This window comes from Rhamphochromis sp. 'chilingali', assembly GCF_963969265.1.
Source record: "Rhamphochromis sp. 'chilingali' genome assembly, chromosome: 3".
In the NCBI taxonomy this organism is placed as follows: domain Eukaryota; kingdom Metazoa; phylum Chordata; class Actinopteri; order Cichliformes; family Cichlidae; genus Rhamphochromis; species Rhamphochromis sp. 'chilingali'.
The window spans coordinates 14,169,425-14,187,728 of record NC_137931.1 but is presented as its reverse complement, the minus strand read 5'-3'; the positions used below and the strand labels follow the sequence as shown (position 1 = coordinate 14,187,728).

At 40.3% G+C, this 18,304-nt stretch overlaps 1 protein-coding gene across 3 annotated transcripts; it reads right to left on the bottom strand.

Moving 5' to 3' along the window:
• Positions 1-592: 592 nt before the first annotated feature.
• Positions 593-17,581, bottom strand: txndc16 (thioredoxin domain containing 16). Of its 3 annotated transcripts, none has more exons than XM_080877995.1 (20): positions 17,148-17,581; positions 16,640-16,810; positions 15,285-15,367; positions 15,129-15,202; positions 14,076-14,150; positions 13,733-13,854; positions 13,151-13,241; positions 10,850-11,018; positions 9,056-9,225; positions 8,912-8,972; positions 8,677-8,821; positions 8,442-8,588; positions 8,032-8,091; positions 7,467-7,665; positions 7,108-7,244; positions 6,014-6,089; positions 5,423-5,564; positions 3,355-3,542; positions 3,056-3,246; positions 593-1,284 (listed from the first exon to the last, which is right to left on the bottom strand). In XM_080877995.1, the coding sequence occupies exons 2-20, from the start codon at positions 16,794-16,796 to the stop codon at positions 1,097-1,099; spliced, it is 2,475 nt and encodes an 824-aa protein (XP_080734121.1). In that variant the 5' UTR covers positions 16,797-16,810; positions 17,148-17,581; the 3' UTR covers positions 593-1,096. The 3 variants fall into 3 exon arrangements, with proteins under 3 accessions (XP_080734121.1, XP_080734122.1, XP_080734120.1); XM_080877996.1 differs by having other exon boundaries at positions 6,014-6,092; positions 8,710-8,821; XM_080877994.1 differs by having other exon boundaries at positions 596-1,284; positions 6,014-6,092.
• Between the last annotated feature and the right edge of the window lie 723 nt (positions 17,582-18,304).

The window sequence follows — 18,304 nt, the reverse complement described above, 5'->3', positions numbered from 1 at the left end:
ACTGGTTGTTAAGCTGTAATCAGCTTCACTGATTACTTCATTGGAGTGCTCTGGGATCTGTATGAGTCAATCTCAGGGACCGTGCACTTAAGTTTTAGATAAAATAAACTAAGCTGAAACCATTAAATACCTAGCAAATATGTAAGCTTTAAATCTGCCGTTTATCAGGCATCACTGAGTAATCCTTTAAATCTAACCTCTCTTGTTCCTGTCCTGTCTTTTCTTACATCTCTGAGTGAAGTTCTCACACTCTGTTCTGTCCCTGGGAAATACAGCAGCTGAAGCTTTAGCTAGTAGAAACAGTGTGACAAACTGCACACAGAGTTTGTGTGTTTGCTGGTGTTTGTTGAGCTGATAGAAACGCTGAATTTGAAATTAGCTGCAACTAAATAAACATCACTGTCTTCATGCTTCCTCCTCGAGCTAGATTCTGACACCTGCACTCCTTCCAGCCCACTTTAACTCCTCAGTATAAACACTACAAATGAAACTGCTGAACCTAATGTAACGAGTCTGTTTTGAAAACGTATGTTGTCGAAGGTACAGATATTTGTTTCACCAAGTAGACGATATGACACGATGATAACACATAAGACTGGTTTTTGAGTTAATGAATGGAATGAACACATTTTTATGAATGCGTTCATAAAAATAGTTAAACACACTTTTTGTTTTCCAAAGGTTTATGAGTTACAACGAAATTAAGGGACAGTTTACTGACTGACACATAATTAGTTCAGTTAACTGGCACATGAGCAGCTTTAAAAACAAAACCAAACAAAAACAGCCAATCAGATGCATCTACAAAGTTAAAAGAGTCACAAAATCACAGCAGTAAGAAATCAGACAATGAAACAGTCTCAATAAAAAAAAAATCCAAAAATAACATCCAGGAACAACTGAAAGGTTTAATAGCCAGCATGTCACATTAAAACACAATGGCAAAAATATTATTATTACTATTATTACATTATTATAATAATCTCTCATTAAATACTCAGTAACCCAACATTTAAGCTGTATATTATTAATAGAAAAGAAAACTTAAACAAAGAAACAGACAAATCAGATCAGCAGTGTTCTTTCCATCTGATGTTCAGAGTTCAGAGTGAGCGTGACGATTGTCACCTGTCATGTCCTCTACCACTACATGTTCTTTCACATTAACCTCCTCCTCCTCCTTAGGAGTTTGCTGCTGGGCAGAGTCAGGTTCCTGCATGTCCATAATTTTCAAGAAGTCATAGAACTCAAAAGCAGGTGGCCAGCTATCCTCATCCAGCAAACCTACAGAACAAAAATATTTTATTATAATGTGAAGTTTCATACAGAATTAAAATGAATCATATTGTTAAAAGCATATTTGTCTTAAGATTAGAAAGTAAAACACAGGAATTTTCACAGGAATGTTGATACCTGGTGTCAGAGTGCTGTAACATCAATTTCGTTTGTGTCTTCTTTACTCATCAGTCATTTTAAATGCCAATAACAATATATCAGCAAATAGCTAATATTGGCCGATATATCAGTCGGGCTTAACTTCTCCAGTCTTCTTGAGTTTATTCTATATAGCCCAGGTTGTCCTGTTTTAGCTCCTTGGTTATTAGGTTTCCCTTGTGTCTTTGTCCTCTGTGTCCCTCTCTGTGTGTCTCTGTTTATGTGTGTGTCGTTGTGTCTTCTTTCCCTTTTCTCTTCCCATGTTCTCCTCCTTATGTCTCATTTCATCCCTCCCCTGCCTGTCATTTTTATCCCATGTTTCCCCAGACCGTCATGTCTCTCCTCTCACTCTCTGTGTCTCGTCTCCATTATCTTTTCCTGCGTCCCCCTCGTTATCTCCTCCGTTATCTCCCTAATCCATCTTGTTTCCTTGTGTGTCCTTTCCTCTCAGTTCCCGTGTCATGCTATGAGTTAGTCTGTGTCTTAGTGTTTCCTGGTTTATTTTGATAGTCTTGCGTTCCATGTTCAGTGTGTTTAGTTTTGCTTCTATTTATTTCTATAAATAAATTAAATAAAATTTTATTTATTTATAGACCATTTTTGTTCCTGAAGTTCAATTTATAATCGTCACAACAACTTTTTTCACTTTTATAAAATGACTTCAAATAATAATTTTAGGACTCACTCATATATGACAACCATCGCTACCTGTAAACTAAATGCGAGTCTGCAAACATAATACAGGTTTAACAGCATTTCCAAATCGATGAATAGTAAAAATGAATACATTGCAATCCAGCAGAAGAGTTTTGGTTAAAACAAGATTACAGCAAGTCAAAAACAGAACCTTAAGTCCTGCTGCATTAGTAAAAAGGTTGTTAGTCTGCAGTTTGTGTGCAGAGAATCAATTAAACGTTGTGCATTTCAGTGATGGAGACCAGCATCTTATCTCGGCTCTTGCCTTTATACACTCCAGAGCTAAAAGAGGACTCCAGATAGTTCGGGTTTCATATCTGAACTACGTTCAACAGTTATATTAACAGTTCTCTCACTGATAGAGAAGACTGCTGAATGTGTAGTCAGTCTTTATGGTGGGAATGTGCTGACCACAGGTATTATTTCCATTTAGAAATATCACCAGTACAAGTAATTTCTCAGACTAACTGTTGTATGTAGAAAGGCAAATGTAAATAGACAGAAGGACAGCCTCTTGATCACAAAGGTCAGTCAACAATCACACACAATGTCTGCTTTTGTCGTTGCATCCAGTCTCATTTGATGACTTTGTGCGAGATTTTCAAAATGTGCTTGTAACTCAAATAAATTCCAGGTGACTAGAATCTACAAACTGCTAAAGGTAAATCTGAGGCATAGTTGAATTGTTTATTATTGATTTTTTATTGACTGGAAATTCCATCCAGACTAAGGTGACCTGAACATTACCTTAAAGATTTCAATCTTTAAGGTAATCTTGCACATTTCTACTCTCAATTCTGCTTTTAAGAGTGACCGGTTCATTAACTGTCTGTAATAAGGCAGAATTATAGCTGTATAGCATAGCTGTCTTGGAATTTATGGGATTGTAAACTCAGCTTTAAGCTTTCTCTTCTCTCCTCCTTACCTGTTGGTGACTCAGTACCATCCTCGACCCTTTGCAGCCAGTGAAGGACTGAGGAAGCCACTATGGGGGTGTTGGGTGGGTACTGGTATATTTGGTCTCCAGAGGGCAAGTGTGTGAGGACTAGTGCAGGAAGAGGGGGCATAGAGCCTACGTATGACCCCAGGACGGACATACCAGCTGGAGTGCGTCCACTAAAACAAAATATATTTTAAAAAAAAGTATAAATAAAAAAGTGGGGATTTTGGATTGTGTACACGATGGAAAAATAGAGCAGCAAATAAGCAGAAACAGAAACGTACAGATGGATCCAGCAGGCCAAATATCGCTCCATCGTTTCCCCTTCCGACTCTACTAATGTTCTCATCTCCTTCACCAGCGCCTGGATCTGCCTTCGCCCAATCTTGTCCTCCTCCTCTCCCACAAACAGAAGGAGTAGGGCTTTGCCCAGCAAGAGGAAGGATGGCAGATTTTCTACAGTCAGCTCAGGCTGGGGATAGAAATCATGAAAAGAGGACGAAGAAGTGCCAAATAACACAAAGACTTCAAATATCTGCATTTTCACAAACTCAGTCATCACACTACAAACCAGATAAAACACAGGCCAGTGAAATGAACAACATCCCAAATGAAAAAGAGAAGGTTTGACTTTGACACAATCAGCACAAATCTTGAGTTTCGGCTAATTATCCAAAGTTTACACATCACTGGTTTTTGCTGCACCTGCAACATCCTGCAGAAAACCTGCTTACAAAGGTCAGCACCAAGCATGTTAGAAGCAGCTGTTTACTTCCTGTGAAGAAAACTGCAGGTGGAATTTTAAGAGGGTCTGTCAATTAAATAGTGAGATGGCTGAGCCAATATTAAGTGATAAAGATTTACTAAGCAGAGCACGAGTACAAGGCTGCGACTGCAAAATAAACGTATCCATGAGAGTGGACGGTACTGCGAGTCATCTGCTGACAATGCACAAATCTGATTTAATGCTGACCTGTGCAATCTACTATAACTGACACAAATTACTGTCACGTTTCTGTTTAAATACTCTCCGAATTCTGTACAGTTAAAAGGAAACAAAGAGATATAAAACAAAGCGCCTCATCAGTCCCGTCAGCAGCTTTTAACACTAGCAGGGATTTTTCTGAGGGTGCAATTCTCCTTGAATTATATATGACACATTTCAGTCCAGGTCACTCTCTCACCATCATAAATAACACAGAAGCAAGTGTTAATGTCTCCATTTAACTCATTGTATCAAGTCATATTCTGTGATTGATTGGTGTGAGGTCATCAGCACAGCCAGAGGGGAGAATGTGTCATTGACTGGACTTTTGATCCCAAGCTCCATGGAAGCATTTCCACAGCAGGAATCAGACCCTTAACCCATCTTATCATCCATCAAGGATTACCGAAGCATTACTCTGACCTGGCATGACCTCTGTATTTGGAAAGCCGTAACTAAACCACATGTGAAGCCCATTACCTGAGACTATGATACTATGAACACGCCATAGTGGCTTTTATAAACATCCAAGAATTGTATATTGTATTGTAATGTATTTTCAAGTGGGATTAAGGAGGTCCTCAAAGGCCAAGAAAAGGGTGGAGTGCTCACTCTGGGTCAGGGACAAGTTCCTGCCCCAAGTGGAGGAGTTTAAGCATCTCGGGTACTTGTTCAAGAGTGACGGGAGAAGGGAGCGGGAGATCGACAGACAGATTGGTGCGGCTGCAGTGAAGCGGACACACTGTACTGGTCCGTCGTGGTGAAGAGAGAGCTGAGTGTAAAAGCAAAGCTCTCACTTTACTGGCCGATCGATGTCCCTACCCTCACCTATGGTCACGAGCTGTGGGTAGTGATCGAAAGAACGAGATTGCGGATAGAAGCAGTGGAAATGAGCTTCCTCCGAAGGGTGGCTGGCTTCTCCCTTAGAAATAGGGTGAGAAGTTCAGCCACCCAGAAGGGCCCCAGAGTAGAGCTGCTGCTCCTCCATGAGCAACATGAGCGCTTCCTGGGTGAGGTGTTTTGGGCATCTCCCATTGGGACAAGGCCCTGGGGCAGACCCAGGACACACTGGAGAGTTTATATCTCTCGGAAGCTGGAAGAGGTGGCCGTGGAGAGGGAGGTCTGGGCTTCTCTGCTTAAGTTGCTGCCCCCACGACCCGGCCCCAGATAAGAGGAAGAAGACGGACGGATTATAGTGATTAAAATCAAGCTGGACTTAGTTATTCACTCACTATTCCTGACTGGATGATTGCATTGAAACAAGTCATCCAACTTGAATTTGTGACTAATTTTGCAAAAAATGATAAAGACAAGTGTACACACACACACACACACACACACACACACACACACACACTATGGTTTACCATTGGGTGGAGCAGCGCAGTGTTAATGTGTGTGAGCAGCTCTTCAGCAGACGAGGAGGCAGGCAGTGTGAAAGGATGAGTGTGTGTCCTCCAAGATGGAAACACTAACACTGCGGGAAGGTCTACAGTGTGGTCTGCAGCCCTGCATAGTCAACATGCACGCACGCACGCACGCACACGCACAATATAAGTAAAACTAATAAACAATATTTTAAATGGTTAAAGTTTAAATATTAAACATTAGAATCACAGCTAAGTTTTTAATGACAGGTATGTCTAAACCTTTACAAAATGTAACTACAACACTGATTAAAGCGTCTTTCCAAAGCCAGGTTGGATTATAGTAGGTACATGTAGGATTTCCACCCCTCAAAAACAAACTGCTTAACTGTCCATCTCCTAAAGCCTTTAAAAGCAATTGGAAATCCTACATTTCAAAGTTAGGAAAAACAGACAACTCATGGAACTATATTTTGTGCTTTTCAAACTTCAGCTACAGTGTGTTTTTCAAAACTTCCAGTAATTTAGGACTTTAAACTCGAAGAAGCAGTTTGCCAAATTGCCTCAACCTTGAAATGGTAGAGCTCGTACCATTTCTCTGCCAGTTCATCTGTCAGCAGTCCAGTCAGTGCGTCTCCTCTCAGGGACTTTGCTGCTTCGGTAAACGCTGCTAAACATGGCAATAAAGAAAAATTTGGAAAGAAAGAGTAAGTAATACAAGATACTGGAAACACACCGTCTATTTAAAATAACAAAGAGGAAAAGACTAAAATCAACAATGAGCAGAATCTGAACTCATTCGTTTGTGTTGTCCAGAACTGAATGAAAGCACAACAACGAGCTGCATTGTTAGATCAGGTGATATATTTCCACATTACCATGAACACTCACACTGCAATTTATTTTGACCGATCGCTCAACTGTCGCAGTGGATGCACCAAGCAAGCAGCCTCAGTGATATCAATGTGAAAATCCTGGGCGACTTCCTTCTGGAAGATTATCTTGTTAATAATTTTACCTCCTCATTACGTACGACTCTCAATACTGTAGCTCCTATGAAAGAGAGAGCTTCCCTTCATTGGTTCCAGTATCTAGTATATTTTCTCTGTATCTATTATTGTAGGGTCTACCTTACAATATAAAGCACTTTGAGATGACTGATGTTGTGATTTGGTGCTATATAAATGAAATTGAATTTATTGTGACAAAGCAGACAGACAGCTACTTTCCCACTCGATTGTTTACCACTCCCATTCATATAGTGATCATGTGTAGTGATCTGCCCCTTATTTATCACCCCCACTTTCCAAACACCAAGATAGCAACAGTAAAAACACTCATCTCATCGCTTTAAAACAGGAGTTCACAAACCAACAGAGGTCACAGTAGCTAAATGTATCTTTTATATATTAGCCAGAGTAAGTATTAGCTGATTACACCTACTCTGTTACTGTAAACACAATGCTAACATTGAGATAGCTTTGAATGTGAATGAGTACAGACAAAAGTGTTAATTAACAGCTACAAAACACCTCCAAGTATTTCTCCCCCACTCCCTTAAAAGTTCTTGTTTTGATTGCAGCTACTGGGAGATCTTCCTTAGTAGTATAACCATAACTAATAGAAGTTTAGCATTTGCACTGAGGCTTCCCTTGCAACAACAATGCACAATAACAACATCTTACCTGTTTGTGTCTGGGCCTCAAACAATCCCACAACTCTGTCAAGCTGGTACCCTGCTAGCTCAGGATGAGGCACTTCCAGAAGGAATGATTGCGCTTCCTCTAGAGTGGACAGACGAACAGGAGAAGCTACACGGCTTCTGGTTAAAAAAATCAAGTCCACACAAACACACGTGTACATGTAAGTAGACTGACATTAAAAAGACAGCGCTACAAGACTAAACACACCTCCATTTCTATTTCAGGTTAAAGGGAAAGGATTGTACAAGTACACTAACTGCTATTTCATCAGTCCTTGATTTGGACCCGACTGAGGTTAAAGGCTTATATATGACTTCAAAGTTATATTCATGTTTTCTCACATCATGATGAAGCGATGTAGTGACTCACTACCCAGCATTCCTCTGAAGTGCTGGGCCGGATGCTGGGGGTGAAGAAGCAAGACACTGGGAAAGGCAGTGATTGGCTGGAAGGGGACAGCACTGCCTGGCTGAGCGGCGCAGAGGTCGGTCCATTCGCTGCAGTCGACCACACTCATCTGAACTTCATTGACCTCTGAGTCTTAAGGTCAGTGAGAGCAAATCATGTGTTGATGAGTGAATTTTCTATCCATTGTTGCTATTAATCAAGTTTTGAAATGTGCAAATGAGGCCTGAATATTACATCTGCCTAGATAACAATCCTTTGTGGTTAAGGCAAAAGGGCAATTCATTCAGTACATGGATTTAGACGACTGTATGTTGGTTCACAAGGGGGTTTCATCTTTTGTAAATTTAGACAAACTGTAAAGCACAATAATAGGAGTCATAACTGACGTGGTACTGCCATCCAAACACTCTTCTGTTCAAATACAGATCTCTGTTTTGACGTCTGCTAAAATAAACAGTGGAAACATAGCCCCCCCCCCCAAAAAAACTGCTTGTTTACCTGCAAGTCTCTCTGCAACTTCAATGAAAGAGCTGAGAAAAGCCATTGAAACAGCATCCCCTGGTGGGAGAAAACAGAAACTGCAATTTACTTGCATTTCATGTTCAAGAGGAAAACTTTTTTTTTTTTTTTTAAACATAAAGTATGCCTGGTTCATATAAGAGACATTATATGAAAGAGATGAATTCCAAAACAGTAAATATGGTGGTAGAAGTATAACTTCCATGGGGAGGAAAAAGGCTTCATAAAGACTGTTAGAAGTACGGTAAATGAGCAACATTGTTAGAGTTTTATATCAGATTTTTCTGATGATTCTATACATGTAGTTTCTCTTTCCTGGTAAATACTGAATTTGTTGTATTAACTGCCTAAAGTGCCAAGACGCCTCTAAAGCAGCGACTCTGTCTTACATTTGAGGTAGAAGAGCACCACTGTGAGGCCACTCTGTGCTACTGCACTGTGAAAGTTGTCAGACGTCAGTTGGGTAACTGAATCCATGTCCAATAAGGTGCCTCTGTTTTCAAAAACTGCTGCTGCGATTTCATCGTCCAGCTTGCCTGGAGACAGATGCAGACACAAAAAAGTTAATCTCCTGTTCTCATTCTTCCTTTTCTTCACGCTTCTTTCACTCTTGAGTCCCTTTACCAAAATGTGAATCTTCCTCATCGTCATCCACACCTTCATTGTCTTCTTCATCCTCCTCCTCCTCCTCTTCATCTTTTTCTTGATCTGCGAACAGCACCAACACCTCATCGAGGCTGTTTAAGGTCAAATACTTTACTTCTAAACTCTGGAGGTGCACACACACAAACAAAAACGTGGGTAAGAATAACAGGTACTCTCATTCTGTGTATTATCTCGTGCCATGTTAGAGTCACACCTTCTCAGGCAGCCTGTAAGCAGCATTGTACTCATCAAGGGTTTTCACTGCAGGGCTCTGCCTGGAAACACACAAACCCATAAAAGAAATTATCTTAATGTCTTCATATCCATGCTCGTACACGTAGCTGGAGCTGTTGCACACCTGTGTACAAGCAGCAGCAGGGCGAGGCCTCGCAGCCTCCAGGCCAGCGTGGTGGCCGTATCGAGGTCCAGGTGCTCGGTTGCGGGATGAGAGAAGAGGAAGACCTGGGGAGTCTGCTGGTAGGGGAACTGGGGGGGCTGGACTGAGGAGGGGTCGTCGTACACCTCGGTCTGGTAAGGAAGAGACACAAAGTGTTAAGAGATTCTACTCCTGGTGGTAGGGTGGCTCTTTGTGCACAACATGCTCATGGTTACTTTTTTTGTAAATTTGGTAAGTTGTACGTTGCTTTTTTCTAAAGGTCTACTTACAAAACACAGCTGCAATGACAGCACAATAACCACATGATCTAATATGCTGTGTTCCTGTTAAAAGGGTGTTTTTTCTTCCCGCTGACGCCAAGTGCTTGCTCATAGGTGGTGATCTGATCGTTGGGTTTTCTCAGTATTACTGGAGGATCTTTAGCTTACAATATAAAGCATTTGTTATGATTTGACACTATAAAACTAAATTGACTTGACTTGTGAACTGTGAAGAAGCTTGCGTAGTGAGTCTTATATTGTTATTAAAGCTGCTTTTACAGGAAGCATCGAGTAAGTCCAACTTTTATTCGCACCTCAGAAACGTCAGCCTACAGGTAACTGAAAGAAACGTCACGATATGTGACTACTATACACAAAGAGAACAGGAGGCTGTGTTCTCCTTTTTCTTATGTTCGCTAGCCCCATCAGCAACATCTCCACTTAGAGACACATCAGTAGTTTTGTCTCTTGCATCATTTCATACACTCTTGTTGCTTCTTAATGACTGAACTCCTGAATTTCTTTTTGATCTTGCTCTTTTGTTTTGGACCGCTGAGTTTAACAGGTTAGTTTAGTTTAGTTGTCAGTGTCATGAAGGTTGGTCTATTTTACCCTTGCTAAATCACTGTGGTAACTTATGCTGAAGCCCAGCTTCTCACCGAATCTTTCACTTAAAATATATTTTAGAGCAGGGATGCCTACTGTGAGGCCTGGGGGCTAGAAATGACCTGCCAAAGTGTCCAATCCGGTCAACTGGAAAATGTACTACGGCGGGGACATCCCTGCTTTAGAGCTATAAAGACTCATTGCTGAAGAAATACACTTTATACATGAAAGTTGTTAAACCGTACCTTACTAATGCCACTGATTGAAGCCCAGCCAAAGAGTTACAGCAGCTGGAATTGCACCTAACAGAGATCAGATTAGAAAAGTGATCAGTTACATCTGTTGGCCACTTCTTGCCAATAATCTTCGTTTATTAAAATAAATTTCACTTTGACCTGGCAACAAATAAAGCGTTATCAATTTTTCCTCTATGAGCTTGTGGGAGATTGAACACACTGACTAAATATTTTAATGTATCTGAGGTGGCAGAGCGCTGATGTGCAGCTGTCACATTAGTAACAAACAGCAGGAATGAGAGGGCACTGAGAAATAAAACACTTAAACAACTCAAGACAGTATTCTGTTTTTTTGGCATGTTTGTGAAGATCAGAAATTGAGAAGATTAACAACCAACTGCAGCACCGCTGTCTTGTCTTATTTGCATAGATCTGTATCACCAAATGAGCACAGACACTGAGCCTAAAGCAGAAAGAACACTGATAACAACCCTTATCTCTGACTGGGGTTTTGTCAAGTCAGCTAACGCAAAGAAAACTGAACCATGAACTTCACTCTGTTCGCACGACGCCAACAGCTCGATGACATTTTATACGCCAAATAACCTGATAAATTTTGCATTAATTTACAAAGTAATCCTGTACCAGCTTACAACTAGTGGAGCCTCCATGAGCTGCAGGAAGGAGTGGAGGCTTAAGGTGGATAGGGGTTTCCTCATGCGGGTCAAAGGGCAGCGCTCAGAGGTCATTGGGGTCATGAACCCACTGTGAACTCTGCAGTGGAGGAACCACACTCGAGACGAAGGAGACGATTCGTTTACACTGAAAGACACACAGAGACAACTTCCTGAAAACACAGACTAACATCAAACACTTTCATACTGTCGGGTCTTTAGTTTATAACATGAGAAATTACATGAATCCTTTTCTTTGTATCCACACTTGTGTGTTTGTCTATGCATTTCCAGCAGGATGTCAGACTTTTCATATTTTCTCCCAAGTATTTGGAGTCAGACCAGAAAAGCAAAAATTATCCTGGGTATGTTAAAAGCCTGTTTCGAATGACAGTCCCTTTGGTTTTCACGCCATGTGAGTTTAAGGTTTTGAGCATGTATCTCTGAGGTCACAAGGCCACAGCAGAGACATCAGCTGTCATCTTAAACTTTCAGTAAATATCACACGAGCTGCTGTAGCTGGAACTACATTTGCTGCACAGCTGTAGGACACTTTGCAAAGAGCCTCAATCTCAGCTTCTTCTTTTCTATGTTGTGTTACGTAATATTCAAAGCGCTTCACTTGTTCCACATTTTGTCATGTTACAGCCTTATCCCCAGCTGGATTCAATTCATTTATCACCTGAAAAATTCTACTCACAATACCCGATAATGACAAGGTGAAAAACATTTGATTTATATTTTCGCAAATGCATTAAAAATTAAAAGCAAAACTAAATGTACACAATTTTTCACAGCCTTTGCTCAATACTTTGCTGAAGCACCTTTGGCAAAATTACAGCCTCAAGTATTTTTGAGTATGATGCAACAAGAAACACTTTTTGGGGGGAGTTTCTCCTCTCAGGCAGGATGGGGAGCATTGGTGCACAGCCATCGGGTTAATCGGGTTAAGTCTGAGCTCTGGCCGGCCCCTCAAAGGTATTCACAGAGAGGTCCTGAAGCCACTTCTTTGTTATCTTGGCTGTGTGTTTAGGTTGTTGTCCTGTTGGATGATAACTCAGCAGGTTATCATTAAGGATGTCTCTGTACATAGCTGGTCCCCCAGTTCGTGCTCCAAAAAACCATTCCCACAGCATGATACTGCCACCACCATGCTTCACCGTAGGGATGGTATTGGCCTGGTGATGAGTGATGCCTGGTTTCCTTCAGACACGGCCCACAGTATTCAGGCCAAACCAAAGTTAGTCCTTGTTTCATCAGACCAGAGAATTTTGTTTCAGGTGCCTTTTGGCAAACTACACGTAGGCTGTCATGTGTCTCTTACTGAGCAGTGGCTTACATCTTGCCACTTTACCACACGGGCCTGATTACTGAAGTGCTGCATAAGTGGTTGTCCTTCTGGAAGGTTCTCCTGGAGCTCTGTCAGAGCAACTATTGTGTTCTTTGTTACGTCCCTGACTAAGGCTACGTCCACACTAGCCCGGATAGATTTGAAAACAGTGTTTTCGTCTGAAAAACGCTCCGCGTCCACACTAGTGTTTTCAGTCGTTTTCACAGAGTTCTGCGTCCACATTGAAACGTCCGAAAACGCTTATGTTCCAGTCCTGTGCATGCGGGAAAAGCAAGACGATTCGACCTGCCTCATTTTTGTCTGCCGTTTATTTACTTTCCAGCTCTTTGAAACGTCGCAGTAAAATGTTGAGGAAAAGCACTGAGTTTTTTAAATGGACTAACAATGAGGTGGAGTTGTTGCTGTGAGTAACACAAAAGTACAAAGTTGCAAAAGCGAGTGAGAATTAAAGATGCGTTTTCAAAGCGCATTAGTGTGGACATAGCCTAAGGCCCTTCTACCCTGAACCCTCTGTGCTCATTGGGACTTTCCCCAGATCTGTGCCTTTATACAATCCTGCACCAGAGGTCTACAGACAGTTCCTTGAACTTTGCGGCTTGGTTTGTGCTTGGTGTGTCTTCTAAATGACATCCAAATGAATTTACTACAGGTGGACTCCAATCAAGTTGTAAAAATACTTATGTACATGTTATATTTGTGTGGTTTTTTTTAAATACATTTACAAGAAATTCAAGCGAACTAATGTCACTTTGTCATTATGGGGTATTGTGTGTAGAATGTTTTAGTTGAAAACTGAATTTAATCTAACTTGAAAGAAGGCTGTATCATGACAAGATGCTGAACAAGTGAAGCGCTGTGAATACTTCCCAGGTACAAGTGTTGTCATTGACTCCTGCTCTGTACACAAAGAAAGGCCAAAAAGAACATACCCTAGGTGCTTCAACACGGGTCCTCCTGTTATGAGAATAAACTGATATTTGGATCCATACACATAGGCCGTCTCCATAATCGATCTGTGCTCTTAAGAAAAAACAAACAAAGATGATACATTTAATCAATCACTGGGACAATGTGTGTCTTACAAAGTACGATCAAACCTATGAGTAGCTACTAAAAAGTTTACCATCTTTAATTTAGGACTTGGTGATATGACCTCAAATTAACATCATGATTTTGAATTTTGATCGATGAATGATTATGCATACACATACACAGGCTGGTGACCTGTCGCAGGGCTAACACAGAGAGACGGACAACACTCGCACCTGTGGGCAATGTAGAATCACCATCTGCTGGAGTTTTACAGTCGGCTCAGTGTTCGAATTACGCTCTGAGTCATGTGACAACACAAACGGTATGTTTTATAGTTTATATAAGTATTAACAGAAATGAAAAACAAAGAAACAAAAATAACAGACACGGGCAAGATTGTGATTGTCCGTTTTGATTCCTTTTGAATTAACTGCCCAGCCTTACATTAATTACTATCCTTCCTGTCCTTCTTCCCATACCTTGTGTTCCCAGACTGCAAACATAACCAAGCACAATGTCTTTCTTCCCTCTGGCTGCCTTTTCCATTGCAAGGAGGTCAGCGTCTGTGTGGACATACTTTATCTCATCACGTAGAATGGCGCTGGAAGAGAAAAGCCGTCTTCAGTTAAATGCCAGAAGTACACGTTTGGCTCCCTCCTTTCATTTTTTCCCCCAACAAAGCTCACCAAAAGACAAAAAATAATGAGTGACTTTGGTTCTGGTTCAATCTCAGTGGATCATCTGAATGTATGTGATCCTAAAGGGTTCAAAAGTTAAAGTTTCACAAAGGTCTCTACAACACAGAGCATAAGCCTTACTTACAACAAGACTTCGGAGACTATCGAGTTGACGTCAAAGATAGTGTCCAAATCAAAACTCAAGAACTCCTTACCGCCTCTAGCAACAGAAAGACAAGGGCAGATTCAACGAGATTGCAACCATGCAGACACAAAAACCCTCATGAAGGTTATAATGTTCAGTTTTTATTCTCACTGCTGTTGAAAGTCATTGATGAAACTTTATGGACACTGAATGTTTTTTTACAGTTACAAATTCTAGTTTTAAAGGGAAGCTGTTAAGAAGTTTACTGCATTACATTTCAGTTTCCATAATACTTTGTCCACTTCATTACTATATATTAGGGGAGTAGGTAATAGTGTATCTCAGTGATGATAGCCAGGATAATACCTTTTGTGTTGATTGTTAGAAATACAATGAGAGTAAAGTTTTCATTAATATGAGCAGTAGCCCTTCCAACATGTAGTTAAAACTTCCTCTGGACTCTGATGCAGAGCATTTAGGGTGGATGCCAACAGGTGGCAGCAGATATTTTCATACTGAGGAGCAACAGAAATTGAAGTGGGGGAGAGACCAGTTAGATATAGTTTGGTGGAATAACTTTGCCTGTTTAACACAGCCAACAGAGTTGGGATCTGATTGCTCATGGAGTCAGGAATCAGGTTGAAGGGAAGCTACGTCTTTTCTTTCTTGATGAGTCAGAGATCAAATTCAAACACAGAGCTAAATTACACCAATTTTTACATTAAATGTGAACATCACTTCCCAGTGTGAACAAATGCCAGTGAATTAAGTTGGAAATCACAGAGAAAGAGACAATCAGCAGATTTATTATCCTTATTTACAGACTTGAATTGTTATTCTTCCATTCTGTTACTGTAGCTTAGCATGATTCACACTTTAAAATAACCGTCACTTATTGTGCTTTGGCTGCTGTAGGTCCCACTTCACCCACGCTCAGAAACAAGCTATTTTAGTTCACTTTGCCCATCCTTTAAAACATCTTTCTTCTGATTGGCTGCCCCTCCATGTTCTGGTCATTTTAGAATGAACACATACTGAGACTTTACAACTCACCTGAACAAAAAAGCAGTGTGCAGCAGCTGTTCCTCTGCGCAGTACGTGTAAACCAGCTCTTTGTTACAGTTCACCTAAAAAGCAACGACAAAAAAGTGATTCAACATCAACTTCAATGACTGATGAAGCGCAGTGCTCACAGGGGTCTACACTTACCTTACCAACTAGTACTCCATAATCCTGAAGAGCTTCAACAGACTTCTCCAACTCCACCAGGAACAGAGAGATGGTCGGAGAGACTGGAAACAGAGGAGGCGACAAAGAGAAACGCCTTTCAGACACGGACTGCTTTCCATTAATCTGAATCCACACGTTTTAATGTATGATGAATTTTCTCTTACTCATCTTATGCTACACATTCACATGTATTAAAGATTTAATTTTTTTTATTAAACTGAACTTTTAAAAAACTAAACCTTAAAAAAAAATGTTGTTTGACATCATTTAATGACTGAATCTCAATCTGTGAACACATTTCAACATTAAATGTGTTTGGATTACAATCAGACTGTAGCTGCTTTGAAAACGTCACTCTAAATACATTTGATTCAGTTTAGAGCCTTAAAGTCATTTCAGCTTCACTCAAAAGTACACATCATTTGCAAGATCCAGCTGTGACAGACAGTTTTCCATTAGTGTGACCGATTACAGCACGACTAATAATTGATCATTGATCAGTGTGTAACATACAGTAAATGTTTGCAGTACTGCCCACACACAGAGTTAGAGTTGTGGACTCTACAGAATTGATTGTGAGCTGGTTATGAATAAACGTGATCGCTGTCTCTGTCCTTATATATTTATGACTCAATAACTGGGAAAGTGTTCATGTTAAGTACACAAAACAGCAAACTCCCGTAAAACTGGTATTTCTGTGTCTGTAAAAACATAACATGAGCTTTGACAGCAACTTTATTACCTTGGAATGGAATCAAAGCATCAGTCACCTGGTTCAGGAGGGGAGGAGTCAGAGAGAAACTGTCTCTGTGAACTAAGCCTGCCAGCAGGTCTAGTTCACAGAGTCTGTTACCCTGGCAACTGACTCAGAATTTAATTTAATCGTCTTTCTGGAACAGAAAGCGAGAGTTTCCCTTATTTATGGTGAAAGCAAACCCAGAGATGTTAGCTAATCCTGCTTCCTGGAATAGGGCCCTAGCAGACAGAATGTCACTCACTATTTATGCACAGCCAGAAACAACACATTGATGTTCTGGTAGTCATTTTGGTCTTTTTAACCCTCCAGCATCATCTAGAATCTCTGCAAAGCTCTTCTTCATCTCTTCATGTAGAAGAGATGGCTCTCCTGCAAAAATGCCGCACAGCTCCTTATTTCAGTAAACTGACGTCACGTCAGCATGGCTGCTAATTTCATTAGCATGTTGAACTCATCAAAATACACTTGTTCAGCACGCTTGCATGTTTCACATCACAAGCCTGATAATGAGGAGCGTGGGACCTATGACAAATATACAGCAGCACAGCTGAGATAGCATGAGCAGTGAGCGGCCTACCTTGATGCTCAAAATAGATGAACATCATCTTCCCAGAATGCAATTTCTCATAAAAGTCCGCAGCTGTGTATTCAATCAGGTCTGAAGTGTTGGCCTTGTCTGTGCACCGTCCCGACCTCATCCACAGCAGGAAGACAGTAACACACATCCACATCATGGCTGAGGTGTGTTCTTTGGAAGAAACAATACTGTTAAAGGAGCACAATTGTGTGTATATATATATATATATATATATATATATATATATATATATATATATATATATATATATATATATATATATATATATACACACACGAGTTTGTAATAATCTCAGCTTCTGAAATTTCCAAACTGCGCAGGGGAGCTGTCATATTTGAGTCCTAAACAAGAAAAGGGGACGATTAAGGCTCGTTATTTTTTTATGTGACCCATACCATCTGCTATAACTGGTTAATATTTCTTGTTCGGCTCAATCAAATGAACAGCAGCACGCAAGAAGTGACAAAAAAAGCATGCTATCTGTTACCTGAAGAAGCAGACTGCAGAAAACCTTAAGGCTTAACTTGTTTCTTTCCAAGAGGTAAAAACCACAGCTAAAGCATTGTTGGAGGGAGAAACATCACAGCGATAATTATGAGCAAAAAACTATCTTACAAATATAAAACGTCCAAAAAGTCCAAAAACACCGCTTTAAGATTTTCTTAAAAGCTAATTCTTTAGCTAGGCTTGTTAGCTGCCTATTGATGGATATTCGTGCTAAGGGCTTTAAATAGCTAACAATTAGCTGATATTAGTTTTAAATTTAGAATATGCATGTCGCTATATGTCCGCGGGGAATCTAGGCCCAAACCAAAACTGTTTCCAATGTTATTTTTCGCCTTGATACACAACGAAATCTAAGAAAATAGTTCAAGATGTGACTCTCCAATCTTAGCAAAACACTGTTAAATGCTCAGTTACGATGGCACTTCCGGGAAGCGTTTCAAAATAAAACCACAATAATATATATTTTTTTTAATTTATTTATACGTGCAAGCAAACATGAAAATATAGCATATAAGCCAAAAACAAGGACTGTACAGTTATAAAGAGCTTGAAAGTCAATATCATGTATCACCAGCTATATTCTTCATCACAGCCTCTATTTCTTCTAATTTTTTAAGCAGTCCTCAGGAATGGTTCCCCAAGCTTCTCGAATGACATTTTAAGCTCTTTCTTGGGATGTTGGCTGTCTTTTGTTCTGCTTTCTGTCAATATTATCCAGCACTGCTTCAATAATATCGAGGCTCAGACTCTGGAGACGAAAAAAATCAATGACTGATTAGGTTTTTCTATCCAGGTATACTTTTATTGCCTTGGCAGTGTGTTTGGGCTCAGTGTGATGATGGAAAATTAAACTGCTGCCAATCAGATGCGTTCCTGTTTGTATTGCATGGCGGATCAGAATCTAACGGTACTTTTCTGCGTTTATAATTCAATCAATTTTGATAAGATACCCAACACCACTGGTTGAAATGCACCCCTAAACCTTGGCTGTTGTACCTCTCTTCTAATGACCTCTGTACAAATTGGTGATATTGATTAATATTCCTCTGGAAATGGTCAGGGACAAGGACAGGAGTGAAAATAAATGATAATTCAATTTATTTATAAAGCGCTAAATCACAACACAGTCGCCTGAAT

Bases quoted from the DNA above. Each gene is read 5' to 3' on its own strand.
- txndc16 (XM_080877994.1), bottom strand. From the start codon at position 16,796: ATGATGTGGATGTGTGTTACTGTCTTCCTGCTGTGGATGAGGTCGGGA. The intron at 14,151-15,128 runs GTGAGTTGTAAA...TTCTGTTGCTAG, and splicing joins CACACTGCTTTTTTGTTCAG to AGGCGGTAAGGAGTTCTTGA. The intron at 13,242-13,732 runs GTATGGGAAGAA...TTTTTTCTTAAG, and splicing joins TTGCAGTCTGGGAACACAAG to AGCACAGATCGATTATGGAG.